A 26220-nucleotide genomic window follows, 5' to 3' on the forward strand; every position below is an offset into this window, starting at 1 on the left:
AATCACAGAGCACAGAGTGAAATCTTTCTCTCTGACTACACCATGTAGGGACCACAGTTAAATGTGACATGTACAACAAATGATTATCTTTGATTGACGCAGAAACTCTTGTTTTTTTTGTTAACAATGAAAGTAACGCATGCTTGAAAATAGACAACTCTAACAGTCTGCTCCACATACAAAGGAAGAGTTTGGTGTAATTCTGATTGACCGCCTGTTCAAGAGTGTGAAAGCCTGTTTTGAAAACAGTTAGAAGACCTCACACTCTATTATATGTGCTACTTTTCTGGGGGAAAAGGCTTTGCATCCCAGTGGATTGTAACAGGCCTGAAAAAAGGGAGATGCTTTGATATTGCTCTAAGCTTCCAACAGTATGTTTAGCACTCTGTAGCTTGGGTAATGATAGTTATCTAACCGCTGTATTCATTATTGTGACTTATCCCAAATCTATTTCAATGAAAAGTACATCAAGTGGTAGCCTGTTATTTTAAATATATAGCAGACTCATTAAGAATTGCTGGCACTTTTCTATTAAAAGTAGAGCAATAGGCAGGAGGAGCACCTTCACGGTCCAGTCAAAAGTATTTAAGCCCTTCTGACAAGTGCCTGTCCTCCTTCTTTTACAGTCTAAGTCACTTCAACAGCAAGAGCCTGATAGCAATTAATATATGAATTTCTCTTGTTTAGATGGACTGAAAATAGTATTTCCTTTTTTCATTTGAGCTGGTAGTAGTAGTAAGGCCAGTGGAGAGCTGGCTAATATTGGGCCGGGCCGCAAGTAGGAAGGGAGGAAACAATTGTGCTAGAAAATAGTTGGGCCCTGGAACTTATTCTTTTACAAATTAAGCTTTGAACAAATGAACAACTTGCCCAATCTAAACAGATTGCACCCACTTTCATATAAACCTGAACGTATACCACAAAACTGCTTACAAAGATTAATTTCAACTATAGCAAGGTATCTATTACTTATAGGGAGTAGTTGGCCTGCCCACCTTCCCTACACAACACAACACATCCATACTCCTTGTGTATGCCGTATGTGAAGCATTCATCCATGTATTCACTTTTACAATTGACATATACATTTATTAAGACTTCATGACTAAAGCAATGTAATTTGTATGCAGTTTTGTATATTTTTCTGCTGGAGGAGTATGTTTTCAAATGTGTTAGTTATAAAACTATGGCCCTCATTACGAGTTTGGCGGTAGCCATGGAGCTATTAGCTCCATGGCTGCCACCAAACCGGGCTCCTTCACCCGGTTCTTGCAATGTGGACTTACCGGGTCATTCCTACATAGGAGGACGCGGTAAGTCCTCCTTGCAGGAACCATTCCCCATTCCCATTTGAGCCCCCGTAGGGCTCAATGGGGATTCAGGTAACAACGGGTACATTATGAGTATCCCGTTGTTACCTCCCTCTTTCCCTCGCGGGACCCCGAAAGTACGTCTGGTTTTACCAGGCGTCCGATCCGTTTCCCGCAATGGGAAGCTTATAATCAGCCCTGACGGAATGAAGAGGGCCGGTCCCGTACCGGCCCCCTTCATTCCATCAGCGCACGCCTCGTAATGAGGCCTATATGTGTAACATGTGCAAAAACATACACAAATGTTCTAGTTACAAATGCATTTGTGAATTGGCCCTAGAACCTCGGTCAATCGATTCTAACATGTTCACACATTATTTCCTTTTTGATGAGTTAGTCACACTTGCTCCTAGAAAATGTGTTGTGAATTAAGGCTACAGATTAGATATATAGAAAGATAGCTAGTGGGAAAGATAGATAGATAGACAGACAGACAGACAGACAGATAGATAGATAGATAGATAGATAGATAGATAGATAGATAGATAGATAGATAGATAGATAGATAGATAGATAGATAGATAGACACAGGCATGTCTGTTTTCAAGTAATTCAGCAGGATAATCGTATCTCAGAAAAGTTATCCTATGTCGAGCGGTATGTTTCACATAAAATCACCTACCTCTAACTTTCAGATCAGCAGAGCTTGATACTGTGCCATATTTATTGCTTGCAGTGCAGGTGAAACTTCCAGAATCTTCAGAAAAGGCTTCTGCAATCACCAAGGTGCAAATCTCCTCTATAATGAAAGCATGCACAAATTACATTCATGTAAATCACTAACAGGACCACATACACACACTACCAAGACTAAAATCAGACTGCCTAAGAGAAGAAAGAAAAAGAATGGAGGGACACAAGTGAATCTTCCAGAATGACAATGATATCCTGGAAAGAATGGCAAATACATTAATGGGCAGAAGATCAATGTATACATAAATCAGTATAGCAGATTATGTTTTCATTTGTTTTTTTCCTGTAACAAAAACAACAACAGTCCATTGTACCTAAAATACAGATAGGACAATTCATTATGTAATATATCATATTACACATGTGGAAAGGTTGTAGATAACATATAAGCACATTGACATACATGTCGATAAAGTTCACTTAAATTGAAACGGTAACTTAATCCCACAAACGTATCAAAGGCTGATACTGTCCGGGTACTAAGGTTTTACTTCCCATCTCATACAATATTTAAAAAAACAAAGAGTTGACAAAGAAAGAGAAAAGAAAAACAAAATCAGAATAAAATCGTAATGAAGGTACTCAATAGAGATAACCAAACCTATACAACTTCTGTGGCAGTCTTATGCAACAAAACAGGCACAATTCACTATCTCTCAGACTGACATGAAATTAGTATACAGTAATGATAGACAACTAGTGGTACAACTGCTTACATAATCCTCTGTAAGACACTATTAGATGAACGTACATAAAAATACCCTCTTATAAATTATTTGGTTGCCATTTGCAATTGGTGAATGAATTCTTCTTATTAAAACAGGTACATATGACGAGTACTATGTGACAAAATGTGTCTGGTATGGGTGTGAAAACCCTATCTTTTTTTATTTTTATTAATACAAATGATGTGGGTAATTCTGTTTCTGAAAGGTGGGTCTGCTAATCAGACCCACCGTTCAAAATGCTCCATGGCAAAATTATAATTCACACAGGTGCCTTACTTTAACAAGTCTACTGACATGAAAGCACAAGTTCTGCTGTACCACAGAGCAGGTTCAAAGGTCACCCGTGCTTCCCTGGCAGCTGCTGGGACACAAAGTCACTGTAGGGGGAGCTATCAATTTAACTTCTGCACATCTGAACTACATTTTTTAATACTTCTCTGCCTTAAACAGTCTGGTGGCTTGTAAATCTCTAAATACAAGCCATGCCTGTTTCTGGCAAGGTTACTGAAAGGAGCAGAATTACGAAAGCCGGAGCAAGCTGATATAACACGAGCATCAGTTCTGTGAGCAGGGCTGCTGTTTATGCTACAGCGCAGCAAGTGTCAATGGAGTAGGTTCAAATGTCACCTGGGCTTCCCTGGCAGCTTCTGGGACAGAATGTCACTGCAGGGAGCGGTAGCAATTTAACGTTTTCACATCTGATGTAAATTGTATAATAGTATTCTGTCTTAATCAGCCTGATGACAGGCAAATCTCGAAATACAAGGCATGCCTGGTTGTGGCAAGGAGACTGAAAAGAGCACAATCAGCAAGGGAAACAATAAGCTACTCAAAAACTGGGTTGATACCCAGCTACAATTCCTACAGGAGATAGCCTGTTCAGAAGACGAACTAATCAAGAACCCGTTAAGAATAAAAGCTAAAATGGAGTGGTTAGACTGGATAAATACGAATGAAAAAGCAACATCAAATAAGCTGTTAACCCATCTACCACCCGTCTTTAACAAACTTAAAGAGCCTATGGAATACTGTAAAAAATACCCCAGCAAGTTGTCTATGATAACTCTATTGAAAGCCCGCCTTAATCTGCTTCCGACAAAAGAAATTCTAGCCATCCGAGCTAACACCAAGGAGAAATCATGTCGTCTCTGTAAAAATTCCGAAAATACAGAATCCATAAGACATCTCCTGATGGCTTGCCCAGCGCTCGCACAGGAAAGGGACGCCTTTTTTGGTCCTTTGTTCACAAACTCCTTCACTAATGACGAAGACATGTGGTGGAATCGCCTAATTACAGGAGCCCAAACTAGATGGCTAACCCCGACGGCAAAACTACTAAACATCACCATGGAAAAGTTTACCCATCTCTCTGATATCTCTGACATCTAACGAGTAAAGCCACCGAACTCTCATACATTTTGGATGGTGTAAACACTAACAATATTGTTCTAAAACACTTATCGGTGTGCAACTTTTAACATTCCAATATTTCTTCTTCTTCGGTCAGGTACACGAAACCATGAGAACTCCTTTTGTAAAAATCTAATATAGATTATATACAAAATAAAAAAATAAAAAAAAAAAAAGAGCATAATTATGAAAGCCACAGCAAGCTAATATCACACCAGCATCAGCTATGGAAGCATGTTTTAGATGTGTTAGGGCTGTTTATTAGCATCTAGGCTGAATGTGTCCACAACTGCTTTGCGGAACAATAGCCATGATGCTTTGATTCTCCAGTAGGAAGAGACACATCATACCAGGGTGATGATCACTGGAATGTCACTGAAGCCAAAAGGCATTTTAAGGGGCCAGGTTATAGTAGCCAGAGAACAAAGGAAGGCTGAAGGAGGAGTTTTTTCCCATCCCCTTTATTTCCTGCAAGCAAGGGAATCCGGGTGTAATGTTGTATAACAAAAGGAACTTGTTACAACTATGGGAAGCTGACCCCTTAAAGCAAGCTTGTTTTGGTCAAATCTTTTATGGCAGTTTGCCTTTAAAAAGAGAGGTGTGCTCCATCATTCTTTGAGTCATTCCTGGACTCAGAAGAATTCCCCTTTGGACCTCTTTTTGAGTGTTTTCCATTAAAAGGCCATCTGCCGAAGAGGTTAAGACAGAAGACATCCAAGGTAGAAAAAAGCGCTGCTGCCTACCCATCCCTAGGCCACATTTCGGGTGATCTGCTATTGGACCAAGGCCGGACTACTGCTGCACTGGAACCAGGAGCATGTCACTGGACATGAAGGAAACCCTGTAAGTGCTCATCAAGACCCCTGGAGTGAGGGTGCGTCAGAAGGACTTACCTTAACCTGTAGCCCCTTTTGAGGCAATACAGCAACCTGAATGTCTAAGAGCAGCTGCAACACTGTTTCAATGTCTCAAGTGTCTTTGAACTATTTCAACCGTGCACAATGCCCTTCTAGTTAACACAGGACCTGCAGTGCTGCTTTTGGCACTCCTCAGACGTTGAGCTACTTAACTGCTTCTTCAAGCCATCACAATGCCATCTCACACCAGTGAAAACCATTGTCGCTACAACTCAAGCATCGACTCACTGCTGTCGAATCATCCGACTCACCACATCTTGAGCACAGTGCATCAACCCAACTGAACAGCATTGTGACCAAACTCGACCGCCAACTCAAACAACTGGAAGTTAATGGGCCTCATTACGACTGTGGCGGTAGCCATGCCAGTAACTACCAGCACGGCTGCCGCCATAGTAGGTTTTTTTCCGGCACCCGGCAATGGGCAATTACCAGGGTATTCTGGCCCCGCTGCACCTGGTAATTGCCCATTGCCGGGTGCCGGTATTTATTACTCCACATTCGCATTTGAGCCCTACAGGGGTAAATGGGAATGTGGGCCGGTAGCGCCGGCACCGTCAATAACGGTTTGAACTTGTTGGGTCCCTTCATTGCTCATCATCCCCAGCAAAGATTCCATCCACAAAAAGCTGTCCTGTCTCAATGCTGACTTCACGTCAGGTTGCTGCAGGATCAATGCGCCTTGTTTTTGTAGAACCATGATTGTGCATTCATTTATTTTGGAGTCTTTGTACTATTGCTATTTGGATTGCTCCAGCTGACCCTTGCTCAATAGTATCTTTGGATGATAGCTTAACTCCTTGGATCTCCTCATTCGGACTCGGATCTCTCTCAACTGCCAGCCATTGAGTGACGGCTTTACCCCCCGAACCTGGCATCACTGTCAGTGTCGAGTTTAGCTTCACCCCGGATCTCCCTCATCCAGGCTCGGATTCTACTCTGTTTCTTAATGTCTTTTACTTGGGTTCACTTTTGAACTGTTTCTTGGGACCTTTAGATTTCGTCCCTCTCCTAGTGGCATCCCTCCTCTGGGTTCACTATTGCCTTTTTGCTGATTTCAAATTGGTTCAAATGTTCACGGGATTCACGTTTCTTTCATTCACCAGGTGGGATTAACTTCCCTTATTTCTAGCCAACTTGTGGATCAAAGTCTTTCGATTGTACAGGGCTTTTGCTCGACCCTCACGTATCACCACTTTGCTTCCTTTTGCAGCCTTCCTATGGTCTTCTGTAGTTTCAGTCTCTCGAATCAGCATTCATGTGGTGCAACTTTTCCTCTGCAGCGGGTCTCCCCTTCACACTTTTAACAGGGCTTTCAAAGTTCATTACATCTGCTTCAAAAGTGGCCCCTTTGCGATTCTCACTCAACACAACGCAGCTTTTATCGGTTCTTCCCTCGACTCACCGATTGTGCTTAACTGATGGGCTTTTGGCTTCTTTGGAGTCAAGGCTGATACCACGGGTGCGGAAGCTTCCCTCGCTCTGTCTTATCAACATAGGCCGGCCCCGCGTACTGTTGACATCTGCAGCATGACACTGGGCCTATTTTCCACGGGCTTAGATTCTCCTTGGTGAAGATTCTGTGGTCCTGGGACAAAAAGGGCATGGTCTCTTCTCTCCTCGCCACCCTCTTGCTTCCTGCCGCCTTCCTCCTTCGCCTGAACTGCCATCTTGGTTTAGCCGTCTCGTTGTGAGGTCTGCTATGCTCGCCTTTTCCGCCTTGCTCATAATGCATTCTCTCGATCCACCTGTTATCCATCTGGGGAAAGAAAAGGGCTGTCAGGTGTGTGTGGCTCAAGTTAATTGCAAGACTTTGCCTGACACTCGGGTTGGGATCTATCAGGTACACAGGTTTAACATTACCAGTCTGTATTGAGTGTAAAACGGTATTTGTGTAACAAAAAGGGGGGTTTGGAGTATCAGATTATTTTACGGTACGGGATAGGGAAGGTTTGTGCAATGAATGAGAATGACCGTGATGTTGAATGGTACATAGGGGATGGTGGGAACAGTAGTGTTCTGTGATAATCGGTTGGGTTTTTAGAAAATGACCATAAGAGGGACGGGATTGGTAGGGGTTGCAGGGTAAGCTGGAATAGCTGTGGTCATGACATGAACTAAGGGGATTGTGGGAATCGTAGTGTTTTGTCTTATCAGGTTGGGAATGCAGAAAATGATAATCAGAGGGACAGGAAGAAATATGCTTGAGAGTATTTGGATAGGGAATAGGACAACATGGTTTTTAGGAGAGATGGTTTTTAAATGCAGCAGGGTGTGAAATCTGAGCGGATTTGTTACATGCGGAAGGGATTGTAGATTTGGGTGAGATAGATCGAATGGGAGGAAGGTGGGTGAATGTACTATAGCTTACAAAGTTCTTGGGGTATACCGTCCTCCTCTCCTTTTTCCCCTGTACAATTCTGCATCTCACCTGGGGCGATTCTCCGAGCATAATCCCAGGTTCCCCCATCCAGGTGATCCTCCTCTAATGGTCAACCCCCAGGAACTGGATCCAAATGCGATCACTGTGTCCTGGCCACCTGAAAAAGAGATTCCTGGGCTCTGCTCGGGAGAACAACTTCAGGTTTCTCACACACCCTGCTTAGGAGAGCCAGCCTTTCAGTGAGCTCAGAAATCTTTTCACATTTCAAGCAGTTTGACAATAACTCTCTCAGCCCCCATGACCATTAGTGAATACAATTAATTTAAAAACACATATCTGCTGCCTCGCCCCTACCATTTCTCATAACCTGATAAAAGCTCCTTCGACAAACTATGGTCCCCCTGAAAATAGACAAGGGTCATCCTCAAGCACCCTCCTTGCTTTTCCATGGTGGCCATCTGTTTGTAGTTTTGTTCTAATTCATGTTACCAAAATCAAAACAGGTGGTCATGTCTATAAAGAATGCCTCAGAAGGTCTTTCCAGAGATTATGGTGCTGCAAATCCCACATTAAGGGGCCTTGCTGTGTGCATGCCCGTATTTCTTGTTGCAGGCTGCTGCCATCCATAATGGTCTACTGAGGCATGTTTTATCACCCAATGACCTCACAATGACCTCACAGGGAGTTAGAACAACAAAGACAATCAATTTATGTGACAACACCTTGTCAGAAGTTGTAGAATTATGTTCTACCAATGTTACAACTGTTTTACTCAACATAAAATATGATATGATATGGCAATCATAATGTGCCTATACACAAGTGTTTTTCACGGCACAACGAGGCAAGGGGGGGACAGAGGGAAGACAGAGACAACCATCTTACTAGGCCGGTGACATTGAGATCACGCAAGTGCAGAGGAGGGAGAAAGGGAAAAGTGCGAGGGGGCAGTGCAATACAAAGGATAACAGTAAAATAAATAAAAAAATTATAAATAAAACATATAAATAAATACTATAATAAGAAGTGCAGCAAAGTGGTGGCAAGTGCATGGGTAAGTGCAGACATCAGGTGCCAGGTGTTGGTAGGGGGCTGTAGGGATACAGAAACAGCCCCCCAGTGCAAAAATTGCCAGGGGGGCAGTGCAGGTGTGCAACTGGTGGGGAGGGTACCTGGGCCCGAGAACAGAGGGTAGCCAGGTGGCCTGTGAAATTACAGTTTCAGCCAAGAGTTCAGCATGGGAGAGGAGGAGAGAAAGCAGAAGCAAAGAGGAAGGTCTTGAGGTGCTTCCAGAACCGGAGATGGTTCTCCTCAAGTTTCAGTGAGGCAGGGAGGCTGTTCCACAAGGAAGCCCCAGCCGAACAAAGAGATCTACCACCAACTCGTTGTTTGGAGAAGCGACTTACCCTGAGGGTGCTGGAGGCGGATGAGCGAAGGGCTCGAGAAGGAAGATATGTAGGAAGAGACAGTTGAAGGTAGTGAGGCCCCAGGCCCCAGAAGGCCTTGTGGACAATGCAGTGGGTTTTGAACTTAATCCTCATAGCCACTGGGAGCCAGTTCAGATATTTCAGTCCTGGAGAGATACGATCCCTGGACTTGAGGCCAAGGACAAGTCTTGCAGTCCTGTTTTGGATGAGTTGCAGAGGGCGGAGTGTACAGGCAGGAAGATTTAGAAAGAGGCTGTTGCGGTAGTGCAGCCTAGAGAGAACCAGAGCTCTGGAGACCGTGACCTTCTGGGGGAAGGAGAGGAAAGGAAGAATACCTCTGAGGAGGTGCTGCTGGATTGAAGTGTGGATTAAACATAATTGCTTAAAACATTGGAATTCAACAACTAAACATAGACATCCCAAAATTAATCTGATTCAAATAACTCACCAATTTGAAATGGGTCCAGAACTTAATTTATAAAATATTGGTGTCTGTAAAACATTTTGGATATAATTCAAATATATCATTAGCACCCGCAGGTGAGGCGCCAGCCAATTAGGTGGCCAGGACTGTGGGAAGAAAGCACCAATAACTGCTTTTTTCTATCTTTGACACCTGTGCCTCCCCTGTGGCTCCATCATATTTTACCTTCCACTAGTGCTGCTTTCCAGCCTCGCCTTTCATGCCCACGCCCAAAGTCCTGCAACCCCAGGCCCTGGCCCTGAGCCGCACTTACCTCTGCGCTGCCTGCTGCGGCACCATGTCCCAAGCATCTGCTAACAGTCCTTCAGATAGAAAATGGACAATGCCCCTTTACAGTGTATGCTTGCGGCCATTTTATTTAGTAGTATGTTTTCATGAGAAAGCAGAAGGAAGATGAAGGCTCTATGGATGCTAATAGCACCAATCCCAGGCCTTGGCGGCAGGCACGGGCGGTAATGGCTAATAACAGTATATTCAAAAACTGATGTTACGTCTAATGAGATTAATAAAACTGTTGTACATGTTTTCAAGATATTAGCCTGCTATTGTTCACGCATTTATATTGATGTAGGCTTGAACCCATTTGTTCTTTTAGCACCATCCCAGTATGTAGCTCACATTTTTAGTTTACACTATCCACTTCATTAGGAATACCTTGGAAAGCAGTCTCAAACAAATTCAGAATGGTCAGTCTCATTTGATTACATTGGGCCTCATTACAACCCAGGCGTTAAGGGTTTAACGGCGCGTCGGCGCCATTAACCCTTAACGCCTGATTACCATTTTAACGCCTGCTTTTAGCAGGCGTTAAAATGCAAGGCGCTAACCCGCCTTGGTGCTAATTACGGCACCGTAATTTACGGTGCCGTAATTAGCGCCTTCCCCACTCCCATTATGCCCTATGGGGCAAAAATGGGAATGGGGAAGGGTAAATGGGGAATGGGGATTTACCGCCCCACTCACCTTGGAATGGGGCGGTAAATCCGCCATCCACCATGGTGTAAACGGAGTTTACACCATGGTGGTAAAGTAGGGAACTTACCGCCTGGGTTGTAATGAGGCTGTCACTAAGCATCGCACAACACCAAGGAGAGTTGCAAGTATGAACATACTCTTTAGCTCCACGGAAGGTTGGTGAAACTGCAGACAATTTGCAACATTACATTCAAATTTGTGAATACTCTCCTGTAGACCCTTTCTTTTGTCTTTCAACAGATTCTGAGATAAAATTAAACAAGAATATCGGTTTATATGCTAGAAACAAAACAACAAAGGACCAGCACTGCCTGATTTAGCAAAAAAAGGCTTTAGTATATTTATTTACTTATGTCCCCCATTCAGAGAGATTATAATGATGATTAATAAGTAAAAAACATATTTCATTGCATGGCAAAATGAATTCTAAAAAGAAACCCAGCTAGACTTTTTCAAAATGTTTGAAAACCAGAGATCCAGAAAGTCCTATTGTGCATACCCATTAAGCAAATTAACGAGGGGGGTCCTGGAAGTCTCTCTGCCAGACATTAGTCCTGGTTACAAGAGGTGGACCCCAGATAACGGTGCTGGTGCATCCGGCTTCCCCATTCCCATTGAGCCCTATTAGGCTCAAATGGGAATGGGGAAGAATATTTCCTGGCGCCAAGGAATGGGCAATTACCGGGTCCGGTAAGGCCGTAATGACCCGGTAATTGCCCATTCCTGGGCGCAGGGAAAAAAATATACCAGCTGCAGCCGTGCCTGCATTATGGGCACGGCTACCGCCAGCATCGTAATGAGGCCCAATGGCCCTCATTACGGTTCCAGCGGTAACCGTGCCGGTAAAACCGGCAAGGGAGCCGCTCGACCCCTTAATGATTTACCAGCGCCTGACTTGTCGGAAACACCGGGGCATTAAAACCCTGGCGGTCCGGTAAGTCAGGCGCCGGTAAAATGTTGATCCCATTCCCGACATACATAGACTATGAGAGCTCATAGAGCATTGTACAGAGGAAAGAAAAAGATCTTGAAAATGTCAAATGTACCCCCAAAAAAAGCCAGAGCCAAGAAATATTGGAGAACAGGGTGGAAGCAGGAAGGACCAGTATGGAGTCCGAACAACGAGAAGGGTGACCGAACGCCCCCCACCCGCAAGACTAAGGGCCTCATTATGGGTATGGTGGTAGCCATGCCGCTATTAGCGGCATGGCTACCCCCATACTGGGTACCCGGTCCGGGTCCCAGGAATGGGGAATTCCAGGCCATTCTGACCTTGGAGGGCCCGGCAATTCCCTTTCCTGGGACCTGGTACCGGTAGGTACATCCCCATTCCCATTTGAGCCCCCATAGGGCTCACTGGGAATGGTGAGGATACTAACAACGGGCCCGTTAATGATGGGCCCGTTGTTAGCATCCTGGTCTGCTAGCGGGTCCCGCTAAGGGTGCCTGGTTTTATCGGATGTCCTTAGCGGGACCCGCGAGCAGACCTCATAATAGACCATAGAGGGTTAACGGCACCGGCAGCTCTACCGGCGCCGTTAAGCCTTTACCGCTTGGGTCGTAATGAGGCCCTATATATATATATATATATATATATCAAGAAGCAGGTACCAGAAATGACAAACTCGAATCAAAGTAAAGACACAAGTTTTAATGATGGTAAAAAAAGGCAAAAAAGCAAAACACACACAGCAAACAAAGCAGGACGCCAAGGATGGGTCCTGAACGACGCGTTTCAAGCTTCCCTGACCGCTTGGTCACGTTAGGGAACCAGAGTGAAAAACACAATACATATTGCACAGTAGTCCCTCTTCCATTTTGCCTGTTTCCACAAGTCAACCACTATGCTGTAAAAACCAGGGCAGCCATGTTAGACTGGAGTAAAGTCTAAAACATAACAATGATATGAACAATTAGATATGGCAGTATAATACATTGCACAGTAAAGTAATTCAAGAAACATGTTTAAAGTGTCACAAAATAAAAGGTAAGCATAATACTGAAATATATACGTATATTGAATCTTAATGCAGATGTTACGGTCGGGCTGGAGTTTGAGAGAAGATGCTTGAAGAGTCAAGTTCCAGAGGGAAGAGAAAGAAGACGAAGTGTCCATGTTGTCATTTTTCAAGTTTCTGATGAAGGCTTTTAGGTCTGCTGATTCGTCGAACACGGATGTTTTACCATTAATGGTTAACTTTGAAAGAGCATGGATGAAAAAGACCACATCTTGCATTCAATTGTTTGAGTGACGGGCGATAGGTTAGTAATTCTTTTCTTCTCTGGGCAGTTTTCTCTGGGCAGTTTTCTTCACCACATCTTGTGTGATGATGTAAACTCTGTTACCGTGCCAGAGTTCTTTTCTTTTGCTTTGGATATGAAAAGTTAAAGCTGGGTGTATTCCAGAAATAAAAATATCATAGTTGTGGTGTTGGTTGGGAAGCTTGAATGTTTTTCATGAGACCAATGCAATGTGCATGTTGGATATTAATCACAGTTTCAGGAGATAGATGAAGTAATGCCGGGAGCATTTTTTGGAGGAACATGATGGCATCATTCCCCGAACAACCTTCCGGAAGGTCTAATATTTGGAGATTGTTCCGTGTCCTTTGGTTTTCCAGGTCCTTATTATGCTTTTGTAGCTCCCTCGTGGTTTTTTCATGCTGAAGTACCAGTGGTGCGACATCCTTTATGGCACTGATTCTATTTCCCGCCTCACTCAGTCCATTTTCAAATGCACACCACCTATAATCAAGTTGTTGAAGTTTCTGAATAGTGGTCTCCATAAAAGGTTTGAGAGACCTAATTTTGTGTAAAAGTGCCACTAAGTTAGGGTCTTCATTGGTAATTGGTGGAGGAGTTGTTTTGGGGTGTTTCAGGGGCGGTCACAGGGTTAGGCCCTTCTTGCCCCTTAAAACCTGAGGAATTTTTCTGACAATTACTTGTTGAGGCCTTAATAATGGGTAGTATATGATATATCAGTAAATATGATATATGCAAGGTATGAATAAGAGGGTTTCTGCCGGTATGCGAACTTTCAGTCCCTAGTTAATTAAATAAATTCAGCAAGAAATGGCTTACTCAAATAAAACAAATGAGTACTATGATAAAGTACCTGTATTTTTAAACAAATTCCAAATCGCGAAATGTTTTTTGAGCATTAGGTGGCGATGAAAGCTGTTGTGAGGCCTAATGTCAGCCGGAGCACGCTGTTGCATAGAACAGGACCCGTAAGTTTCCTCAGGTGTGACGGCTTTCGGGAATTGCTACAGCCGGTGGAGAGCCATATCCAGAACTGACCTTTCTAGAGACAGAAATGGGTGAAACAGAGGCAGCAACGCCCTCCTCAGCACCGGAGCGGACACATGGGTAGATTTACAGATGGTTTTAGAAATTGTTCCGCATTTGAATAAATGAAAGGAAGAATGCAGGTGGGAGCGATGTGTTCAATCGGCCATTCCCTTCGCCACCAAGCCCCGCCCTCCGGACCGTTGTTTTTTGCTGTTTTTATTAATCCAAAGGTATACTATTCTGTGTAAGATTAAGTTGTATGCAATATTTTTGGATCTGAAAACCGCATTTGACACTTGTTTCAAGGAATACTCTTTGGCAAATCTTGACTGATCCAAATACCCCTGTGCAATTGGTGGAATCAATCAAATGTTTGTATTCTGAGACCCAGGCTTCTGTTCGTTATGGGCTGCGAGGCAAACAGTCACGGCCTTTCATATTGAATAAAGGAGTTGCCAGGGGTGCATCATGGTGCCCCTCCTTGTTTGCATCGTCATCCAAGGGATGGTGGATGCACTTATGGAGGGTTACCTCGATGCCCCAAGAATTGCATCTACAAAATGACCAGCACTTTTTTATGTGAATGACGCAGTGATTCTGGAAACAACCATAAAAGGTCTGGAGAAATCGCTGGCCATTTTCATGGGTACATTTAAAGAGCATCACCTAGAGCTGAACATAAACAAAACTAAAGTTATGGTTTTTAAACCACGTTTTGCTAGTATTGGTTCCTTCAGAATAGAAATTGACGGCACAAGGATTGGACAAGTTAGGGACTAGGTTCCATGAATCAGGAGGTTGGACAGAACACCTGCTTAAGGCTGAGATCAGTCTAGGGAAGTATAGTGGGGGAATTCAATCTTTCTTTGCCCGCCATGGCAGCAGGGCAATTTCCATGGCCCTGGATTTGAATGGAAAACAAGCTGTCAGCACCTATCTATGGATAGGAGCTCTGGGGTTATGCCAATGCAGCATCTATAGCCTTATTGAGAAATAAGTTAATGAAATAATTGTTTTTGTTGCCAAAAAGCACTCCAACTTCACTACTTTTGGATCATGGTGTTTTCCCTATAGCTGATCAGATTGCACAACAAACAGTGTTATATTAGGTTAGGCTGTGGAGTTCTCCAGGGTTGGAATTGTTTAGGACACCCTAAAAAATGTTCTGATACTGGAGGGGGCTAAGAGCTGCAGCTGGTTAGCACATGTAAAACAAATGCCATACAAATTGGATGCCGGTTCCTCGTGGGATAATCCCACTGGATGTACTAGGATCTTTACAATAATCCTTAAACAAAATGCAAAAATAAAATCTAGAGAACACCTGGAAGCTAAGATGGCCTCACTCAGAAATGGTCCAGAACACAACTACTAGAAATGTACCCCAACGCTCCTTGTTGTTCTTTAACTCCTGGTTGGACAGGCCATCTGGCCCCTCTGCACAGGATGAGCTAAGTTGTCCTATCATCATAACTGCATCATGAAGGTCAAACATGAAATTCCAAGAAGTATTTGAGTAATCCCTAATACACTGAGCACTCGGGTCTGCAAATAAGGAAATATAGTGTGCTAACCAATCCCCTTCAGATACCATATTAGTGGATTTGGCTGGGCGAAGAATTCCCCCGTTATTGATCAGTTCCCAGGTGTTTCGTGAATTTTTAGCGCACACCGCCCTAAGCATTCGCTCTGCATCTTTCTGAGCGCTAATTGTTTTTGACCCTTTATACCAATTTCTAAATTTCTGCCTAGCTTTTCGGATACGGTCTTCTTTAAAATTTTGCCCATCCTTTTTGATTCTTCTAATATCACTTCTCATCTCCCTTTTTTTCTTTCCCAACTCTAGGTCATAGACATGTTTTTGCACCCAATGACCTTTTGCGTTATTTCCCCATTGGCTAAATTCCTTCAAAATACCCCCATAATCTACTACATTGGGATTTTCACAGATTAGAGCCATGTATGGATCATTCACCTTGGTCACACCACCTTGTCTAAGCCTTAACCTGTTACTTCCCCATTCCAGATCCACCCCTCCCATTTTACCGGGTTTATTCCCCTTTTCCCCTCCTTGGCTAGTAATGGCCAAAAGGTCTTGGTCACTGGCTTCCTGTAGCATAACTTCTTAGGTCTCAGGTTCTCGGACACAAAGCAGTAGTGGATACATGACTGCAACTTCCCGATCTCCACATACTTCTTCCAGGTATATCACCCTTGGTTTGGGCATTTAACATATACATTTCTCTTATTCTCATTTCCCTCATCCATTCTTGTTCTCTTTTATTCTATTGCTTCTTTTCTAAAGACTGACCATTTTTTCCTATGAGTTTAATGTTAAGGTCTCCACATACAACGACAATCGCATTATCCCACTCACACATTACTTTGTCTATAACCTTGGGTACAGAATCTACAAACTTAATCGCCTTAGACATATTGATCCTCCAATATATGTTAATCAGAAGTAGCAGATTTTTTGTACATCCCCCTTTATGTTAGCAATAAGATTTGGACATATGGGTTAGGGCAATTCACACACACAACACTTTAGACCGATGTTGTTTTAACTAGGGTTAATAGGCCAGAATACGGTCTTCCTATTAGGCCCATCGGAGCAGGATTCAAGAAAGCCATATGACCTTCACATTGTGGTGATGACCTTAACAAGGTCTCCTGGAAATATAAGATGTCAATCTTCGCCAGATGCAGTATCTTTTGTGAGAATAAGGTTCCATAGCCTCTTGTATTCCAGCATGAGATTTTTAGGTGTTCAGCTCGATCTGGTTTGAAAGTCTAATCTGCCTTTGCACTTTTCAAAGATCCCATGTTTTTACTTCCTTTTTTTCTTCAACATTCAACTCTGCTTCCCACTGCCGATTTTTCTTCTGATTTGCAACTGTGAAGGTCAATAGGGTGAGATCATTTTTTGCAAATGTCAAGGGGTGCCAACTTGCCCCTTCTCATTCGCCTTAGACGATCTTAGCCCAGTACTTTGAGTTTGCAATTTAGGAATAACCTTTCTACATGCAGTTTCCTTAGGGACCGTTGCTTCTCTCCAATTTGCTTGGATTCTTAAGTGAAAATCATGTATTTCATAGCGCAAGCATAAGAATTTATCTTTCAGAGACAAGACAAGTTCTTTCTTCGCCTTAGACTTTAGATGGGAGATAACCCAATCTGTCCTTTTCTCTCGCACAAATTCCACAATTTGAATATCCTCCAAAGCTGAGACGTAAGAACACAGTTCAATAATCGTAGAACATTTCTTCAATTTAATACTGGCATACTTGAGTCTTCAGCAATCCTTTCCATACATATTTTGGAGCTTGTATGGTCGACGACTTTACCACTTTCCTTTTCTCCTTTCAACATTCTTTTTTTGTCAAGTTCTTTTGATTTGGGCTCGTCTTTTCTACTCTCTAGGTTCTTGTCTTCCGACTCTGAAGATGTTCCAGCAAGGAGACAAGACATTAATTTGCCTTCCAAAGTCTCAAAGGACGCAAAAACTTTTGCACCCCCACGTTGATTCTGTTGCCCAATAGCAATCTGCTCAGTCTTTTTTTTTGGAGTTTAGGAGCCAGATCAATTGTGCTATCAATTTACGCCCATTCTAAGGAGCTCACCTTCTTCCACAACTCGTCTTCTTCCACTATCTCCATTTCTTCAATCAAGTCACTTAGATCTAAACTCTGCTTGAAGCTCTTGGGTTATATCAGCTGCATTTCTCTTCTCATTTGTTGATTTTGATTCCAACAAAGGCAATTCTTTTCGTGCTTTTATTGGATGTGTCTGGTTATCCAATAGAGGTGGCGAGCGTAGATTCCTCAAAAACACCCTACATCCATTTGATTTCCTCTTGGGCAGCCCTGTCACATTTTTAGACTTCTTCTTAGGCTGGGAATATTATTTAGAAGGGTTGATGGGCCTAGGGCCACTAGATGACACTTTGTTATTTTTTATCTCATTTTGTTTGTTAAACATTGAGAAGATGTTACTTTCTGTAGCCAATTCCATCATGTTCTGAATGATTGGACAGACAGAGTTTTCTCAGTTGGAATAGGTTTTTCAATCATTACCACCGAGTTCTCCTATACAGATCTTTCAGACCTCTGGGCACTCATAAGGTGCGTCTGCATCCATTTACAATCCAGCAGTAATGCCTCCATCATCACCAATTTATCTGTGGTTTCTTTCCTGGCCAAATCGCACAAGCGATTTTGCCAATTTACAGATGTTTCGGCTTCTCTATCCAGCCTTTTGTCCACTTTATTGGCCAGGGCTTCCAAGCCTGTCAATTTCTCCACAAGGCCCGACAATAAGGCGGATTGGTCCTGAAGACTGTTATTGATAGCCTCATATAATTTCATCAAGGGCAATAAGGAGGTTGTCAGAGATACCATCACAAGTTGTTGCAAGCAGGCTCTCTCCTCGGTTTTTCATTAGGCCCCTTCCGCTCCTATTCCTCTCCTCAATATCCTCTAGAGTTTCCGTACATTCACTAGAGGAAGATGAAGTGTAGGAAGTTGCCATTGAAAACCCCGCCTCTGATATTTGGTTATCCCCATTTGCTGGGCCAGAGTCACCCCTTTTTGCAGTTGGTTTAGGTTGGCATTCACTCCGGTCACTCCCCGGATCTGATGGATTGTAAGAATTTATTTGAGTAATGGAGGCTCCATCCTTTTGGCTGATCCTCTTCGAACCACATCTCTGTTTGCTGGCTAGCAGATTTACATCCTCCTATCGATTGACCCACCAGCATGGAGCAAAATAATTGTCTCCTCTCTTTTTCTTGTTGTTCCACGACTACGTCAGCCTGAAGTAAAGATTGTTCGAGCATCTGAAGACTATCATTAACTCTAGTCAAACTCAGCTGTTTTTGTTGGGCTATTTTGAAGGTCAGCTCAGCCAATTCCTTTGACAAATGGGTAGCCAGCGTTACATTCTGGCTCTTCCCTGAACACCATGGTAAATCATAGACGCCATTTCCTTGCTCGTTTCTTATTTCATCTGACTGTCTCATATCCAAGTCCATCAGCCCTTATATATCCGCTGGGGTAAGATTGCCCTTCTATCAATGTCCTGAATGGAGGTCAACTCTGTGCATGGATCTGCCGGAGCATCATGTTGACATTGTGGGGTAGATATCCATTTAAACGTTCCCCCTACGCCTGCCAATAGGGGCTGTTAGTCTCTCTGTGAGGCTTCCAAAATATGAGACCATTGCTGATCATCCAATATGGTGTTGACAGAGTTTTGTTCAGCAGATGTAGTATCAGGTGCCTCCACGATAACTCTCATTAAAGGAGACACGGGGGGGGGTCAAATCGGAAGATAGCGATGACGGCTGACTAAGTGTAAGTTTATTGTGAGTTTCCTCTGCAGCATTTTTATGGGTTTCATATGCTTTGGAGTAAACAATAGCAGAGTCTGCTTGCCTTCTTACCTACTGCCGTGTACATGCCCCTGCCACCTCTGCTGTATCGAACACTGCACTCTCCATATTGCAAAGAAGAATCTGCACTGCTTACCAGCTATTTTAATTTTCCAATGGTATCCCGGCAGTAGATGTTAAAATCTCACATGAAACATCCACACAAGGCGTTCAATGCCTCACAGCACGAACACCAAGAACACTGAGCGTCACTCCGCCGAGGCTGCGCCTGCAGAGCAGCTTTTATAACAATGGAAGCTGTGACCAGCTCCTGTCTTTTCATGTTGAGAAACGTTATTAAAGCTCCAGCACGGCAATAACTTGCAAAATGCTTCTCTGGTACCTCACTTGCCGAGGATCCGCCTGCAGAGCAGCTTTTACAACAATGGAAGCTGTGAACAGACTCCTGTCTATTCATGTTGAGAAATGTTATTAAAGCACCAGCACAGCAATAACTTGCAAAACGCTTCTCTGTCACCTCTGCCCCCTGTGTAGAGTTGCAAACAAAACAATTGTACATTACATGTTAATTGTCCCACTACTATGTTATGATATTTGAAACCACTACTAAATGCTGAAGGGATCCGATTTAGACATGAAGTTATGCTGTATCTGATACATTCAGTAAACTGGAAGGTTATTTTTGCAATAGCAAGATATGCTCACAGAGATTGGTTGCAAAGACGGAGGATTGTGGGAAGTGAGTTTACTAGACCCTGCAGTAACGAGAATTTAGTCAAATTTGATGGCTAGTCAACTTAAAAATATAGAGGGTGTGAGCTCTTAGCTCTCCTCTAATGTTTTAATATATGATGGATTATAATGTCACATTTGACATGTTTTAGCTATTTAATCTTAATGACTTTTTCTAATGGATTTTTTTCAAAAGTGTATAAAATTCCCTTTTTTCTTGTACTGCCTTTCCGACATTGCTTGGTTCCATTCCCCTGCTCGACACCGACATCCCAGCAACTCCCTCTTCCAAGGGGAGTTCCATCCTTGCGGGGCATCTTCTAGTAAAGCAGAGAAACTTCACCACTTAGCCTGCCATGGAACCCAAGGTACCATAGCAAGGAAGAGAATCTTCCATCCTCAGGCGTCATCCAGGGGTCACAGATTCATCTTGGATCCTGTTCTGCTGTGGCTTCCCTTGTACATTGTGGTGGTGGGACCTGTAGAAACAGAACCAAACTATTAATGAACATATTTGGATGGGCTGTAATATGCAACATAAAGTACACCTTAATTTTTCCTTATAGGTTACCCAGGTGGGGGGATGTTCACACAGTATTGCCTTTTTACGCTAAAGAAAGCATTCTGCCTATGTTCTAAGTATTACCTACCTTTCTACCATTATGTTTATGAGGTTAACCCTTGCCTAACGATTTAAATGCTTTTTAATAACTGTCAGCAGTTGGGACATTATAACTGAATTTGAAGGTAACAGTGCTATATTTTAAGTTAAATTACCAGATTAGATTTCTACTACAAAGTGAGTCTAATTTATTTGTATATATCTACCTGACCTTTTATCCTTCAATGAAAGGAATGTGTTATTACCTAAACTAGTGTTTGGACATTCCATTGGGGGGAGCCTGGGAATTCACTGTACCTAAGAACCAGCCTACATCATCTCCATTGAGTCCATCACCTGCCTTCAGTCCACCTCAGTCTTGGTTGCTCGTCCATAGCTACCGTTAAAGAACCTTGGATGGGGTGTTTTGTGCCTCCACCCCAACCATAAAGTGGACAGAAGTACAGATACCCCTCTCCAGTCTTTACAGACACACACTCCTATAACACATGCTCCTACGACATGTGCTCCTACGACATGTGCTGCTATAACAACCGTCCTACAACACACACTGCTATCATACATGTTCCTATGACATGCGCACCTACCACAGGTGTGCCTACTGCACATAATATGTGGACGTACGACACACGCTTTCACATGCACCCACAACATACACACCTACAACACACGCTCCTACCACACACTCCTACCATACACGCTCCTACCACACACGCTCTTATAATACACAGTCTTATGATGCAATTCTACGGCATGCGCTCCTACAACACATGGCTCTAGGACACACACTCTTACAACACATACTCCTACCACAGAGGCACCTACAACATGTGCTGCAATCCCTTATGCAGAGCGTATGAGTTTGGTACCTTACACAACGAACATCTCCTAAAAACTCATATCAAAGGTAAGTCACAGCTGACTGTGATAAACCTGAAGGTGTCTTACCCGCTAGTCCCCGGAGATCTGTCATCCAGGTGGCCAGGATAATGCCATCGCTTTTGCATCCAATTCCTGGGGGTGGACCAGTGCAGGAGGATCACCTCAATGAGGGGTCTTCGGGGAGTGGAAGTGGGACACCGGAGAGTGAGGCACAGTGTTCCCTTTTTTATAACACATTTTCCCCATCCTACCAGGTAGGATACCTAGGAACTCAACCCCCCCCTTTCCCGACACAAACACCTTCCCATGGACAGTTCACTGTGACTAGTACCAGAGCCGTATACCTGACATGTCCCAACACAACGTTCAGGTAAGGTCAGGCAATTACGTATCATTACACACACCTGACTTCCATCACACTTCCCCACACGGATAAAAGGCGGAGCACAAAAACACACTCTGAGCGAGGCGAGACACATGAGGAAACAGCAGTTCCAAGATGGCAGTTTAATACAAGGAGAAAGACTGTGAGACCGGAGAGGGTTGCAAGTAGGGAAGTACGCTTGACCTTTAAGGACTGTTACTTTCGTGAGCCTTAGAAATTGAGAAACCTAAGACCAGGAATTAAGACTGATCAAACCTGCACATTGTGTCGGAGGTACCCGTGGCTCTCCTGTGCCGATAACCAAGGTGGGGAGGAGCGATTGCCACCATGGTACTGTCCTTGGCTCCTTCAACAAAGCAGCATCAGAAAGGACAGAACAGCCAGTGAGTCGGAGGGACTGATATCAAACCAGCTTGTCTATTGAACCAAGGTTGCAAGCGGGAACATTGTATAAAGTGAACAGTGTGTGAGGCGTTTGTAAGAAGCAATGCAAATAATTGGAAACTAAAAGGAGTAGCCAAACTTTGTAATTGAACTTTGGGAGGCCAAGAAGAGATACCATACACAGAGTGGTCCGGAGCGGCATGGGTGCTCATTCGAAAGTCTCTGTTAGGTATCCAACTGATGCTGAATGTGAGAAAAAGGAATATTAGGACTGGAGTGGTCATGCAGCAGGCCAAGTGAAAACCCTGTGCACATTCAAAAGTCTTTGATAGTTTAATGTACATCACAATTGGTCTGAGCCCGGCTCAGGGAGAATAATTGAGTGAGTGAAAGAGATTTGAGCCCGGAAGAGGGGGATTAAACGTTGAACTTATGTTTTGAAAGGGATCTGAGCCCAGCTGAGGTGGATCCAGGATGAACACCTAAATTGAACACGGAAAAGGAAAGGAACGTTTGCGTGTTATTACTCTTTTGTACACCAGGCACTCTGAGTCAAGAGACTTGCAAGAAGTAAAGAATCTTGGACTCTGAAGGTCCTGAACTGTGAAAAGTGAACTGTATCCTCATGCCGCAGAAGCCAGAGTGTGTGCTTTGCTTGAGTGACCTGCCCTGCCCCATGCTGAAAACGTGGGGAAAGAGGCTAACGGCCCGAACATCTTGACTTATAATTTTGTGAACACTTCTTTATTTTTTGTACATCACCCCACATTATTCGAAAATTAGTATTAAGGATTGGCAATAGTTTTTTTAGTATAGGCCCTTTTTATTTTGACAAGACTCCACTAAGGCTGCATTATTATTATTTTGTTGGTCGTAGCTTTCTCCCATCTGCAGATTTAGGTTTAGATAGGCGTTTCTCACAACCTTGTGAAAGTTCAATAAACACCCTTGAACTGTGGTCACTTGTGTGTGTCTTACTGTTGATACCATGCCTTATTTTACATGACATTGAACTCAGTTTTAAATTCATGGAATAAATGTGCACTTTCAATACGAACTGTCTATAGCATGAATTATTTTTACGATACGTACATTACATAATTAACATCTCCTAAAATCTCACATAAAAGGCAAGTCTCAACTGACTTTAAGGTGAGTTTTAAGGTAAAGAGATAAATGTCCACCTTCAATACGAACTGTCCACTGAACATATGAATTGACATTGATGTCAGTTTTAGGGTGACTGAATAAATGTACACTCTTCATATGAACTGTACACAAAGCGTGCATCTACATCACATGCACCTACAACACATGCTCCTACGACACATGCTTCTATGACACATGCTGCTACCACACGCACCCTTACAACACAAAGTTACCACACACATCCTTCTGACACACACTTACCACACTCTCTTAGAACACACACTCTAATGAAACACAGTCCTTTAACACATACTCCTACTACACATGATCTTACAACCCCTGCTGATATAACAAGCGCTCCTACAACACACACTCCTATTATACATGTTACTTTCCCATGCAAAACTACTATGCATGCACCTACTGCACATGACATGTGAACGTACGACACGCTCTCTCACTGTTATATATACTGGAGAGCAGGCAGGGGCAAGATGGGTTAGAGCCTGGCAGGCTAGACACACCTTGCAGGCATCCCTCACTCCCCGGCTCCCTTTGGGAATCTGATTGGTCCAGTCACACTTCCTGTTCACCCAAGATGGCCCCTGGCAGTCTTTCAGTGAAGCTAGGGGCACGCTCTAGCCTCTGAGCGTGGTTGGCTATATAAGCCACGCCTAAAGGCAGACCCGTGCTTCGTGTTGCATTCTGTAGCTTCAAGCAACACGCTCACTGCGATCCTCGAACTTCACCTACTTTGGCTTCAGCTCCGGAATCTCCGCACGCACGTTCATGAACTCTGCATTTAAGAGAAAAGGAAATAATAAAAAGACAATACCTGTAAGTGCTCGCGCTTAGACTCGATAACTGGCTCGTTCATTCAAGCATGCACACAAGCTTCAGCACCACTTACCCAATCTTCTTGGGAACTCCCGAGCAGCATTCTAAGTTCTCGCGAATGTCCTCTCTCAGCAAACTCTTCAGAAGAAACCTGTGAGGAGAGAATAAGGATTAGAAATTGCATTGACAACATTTTCCTCACGCATGCAACTCTCCGTGACCAAATAAAACGCTGTGGCAGCTTGGAGTAAACAGAAAACTTACTTTCAGATACTCACCCATTCATGAGCTGAGAACAGCACTAAAACCAGTGAAGTAACTGGAATCCCAACTTACCTGCAACAGCACCAGGTCCAGTGAAGCAACTGGAAATCCGAACTTACCTGCAACAGCACCAGATCCATTGAAGCAACTGGAGATCCGAACTTACCTGCAACATCTCTGCTGGGTGAAGAAACACAGTGAGTGGCAGAACAGAAACACCAGACCCTGTGTGAAGTGAAGCAACCGATCTGTGGGTTCCAGAGACACATCGCCCCTGCCTAGTTCAGGATGGAGAGTTTGCCTAATTAATCCCTAAGGTGAGCCAAACTCCTAGCATTACACCATCACAGCACACTACAAAGGGGAGGGAGAAAAAAGGGCTCTGGGTCCAATTCCTGGTAGGCTGGACATCTTACCTCTCTATTTGGTAGGTACCTGCAGTCCAACGCTACTAGTCCCAAGAAATCAGGGAAGGGGTCCAGAAGGCTTCATCACTCCCGCAGAGACTCAGGTGAGTGTGACACTCACATGCATCTAAGACATATGTACATACAACACACGCTCCTACCACACACGCTCCTACAATACACACTCTTATGATGCAATTCTATGACATGCGATCCTTCAACACAAGGTTCTATGACACACACTTTTACAACTCATACTCATACTACAGAGGCACCTAAAACATGTGCTGCAACCTCGTATGCAGAGCGTATACTTTTTTCATTTGGCACATTACAATCTAACATCTCCTAAAAACTCACATCAAAGGTAAGTTACAGCTGAAATTTAAGTCAGTTTTAAGTTAATGGAATAAATGTGCACTTTCAACACAAAGTGTCCACAGCAATACGTACATTACACAACGAAAATCTCCTAAAAACTCACATTAAAGGCAAGTCTCAGCTAACTTTAATGTGAGTTTTAAGGTGATGTGATGAATGTCTACTTTCAATAGGAATTGTCCACTGAGTCTATGAATTGACTTTGATGTCAGTTTTAAGGTGATGGAACAAATGTACACTTTTCATATGAACTGTACACCGAGCGTGCACTTACGTCACATGCACCTACAACACATGCTCCTATGACATGCACTCCTACCACACACATCCTTACAACACACACTTACCGCACACTCTTAGGAAACACACTCTGCTGACATACAGTCCTATATCGTGTGCTCCTACCACACATGCTCTTACAATACCTGCTGATATAAAAAGTGCTCCTACAACACACACTCCTAAAATACATGCTACTTTAACATGCGCAATTACTATGTCTCGGGAAAATAGCTCAGGGGCAACGCGCTCACCTTGGAAGCAAGAAGACACAGAGCAGCACAGGTTTGATCCCCGGGTGCGCGCTTAGAATCCTCTGGGTATTAAGCTCATTATAAATAAGCAATTATGATTATAATTATACATGCAAGAACTGGGTGTAGAGTGCACTCCCATTGTATTGAGTTTCGAATTGTTCAAATGGTTTTGGCCAAATTACTTAACGTATTTAGGTGCTTGTATGTAAGTCTCGGCTACACGACTTGTATAAACAGTAAACTCGAAAAAGGACCACCAAATGTGGTGGGCAATCACAGGGCACACTATTGGCTATTGGCAGTAAAAAGAATTCCTATTTTGAATGTTCTCTCATGAATTTTCATAGAAAGTTCAACGTTATCATGATTCAATTGTATATTTACACAACTTACAATTTTTATTCAGACAAAAAACGTATTCATAATCACTCAAAATAAAGGCAGTTTTCATTCAATATGTTCAATCATTACATATCAATTACTACACACTTTAGCATTTCTTTATAACTAACAGAGAAAATTGAAAAATTCATTGAGTTTCAGCATTTTAACTGCACTGACTATGGAGGTC

General features: G+C 43.2%; 1 protein-coding gene across 1 annotated transcript in view; it reads right to left on the reverse strand.

Annotated features, from left to right (window-relative positions):
• Window positions 1-26220, reverse strand: part of MYPN (myopalladin) — a 1604598-nt gene that overhangs the window by 771402 nt on the left and 806976 nt on the right. Inside the window, exon 9 of the mRNA XM_069610599.1 lies at window positions 1993-2109. Coding sequence (XP_069466700.1) covers window positions 1993-2109 — 117 coding nt within the window. The remainder of the gene's footprint in view (window positions 1-1992; window positions 2110-26220) is intronic.

This window comes from Ambystoma mexicanum, chromosome 8 (genome assembly GCF_040938575.1).
Source record: "Ambystoma mexicanum isolate Mex_15411 chromosome 8, UKY_AmexF1_1, whole genome shotgun sequence".
Lineage (NCBI taxonomy): Eukaryota > Metazoa > Chordata > Amphibia > Caudata > Ambystomatidae > Ambystoma > Ambystoma mexicanum.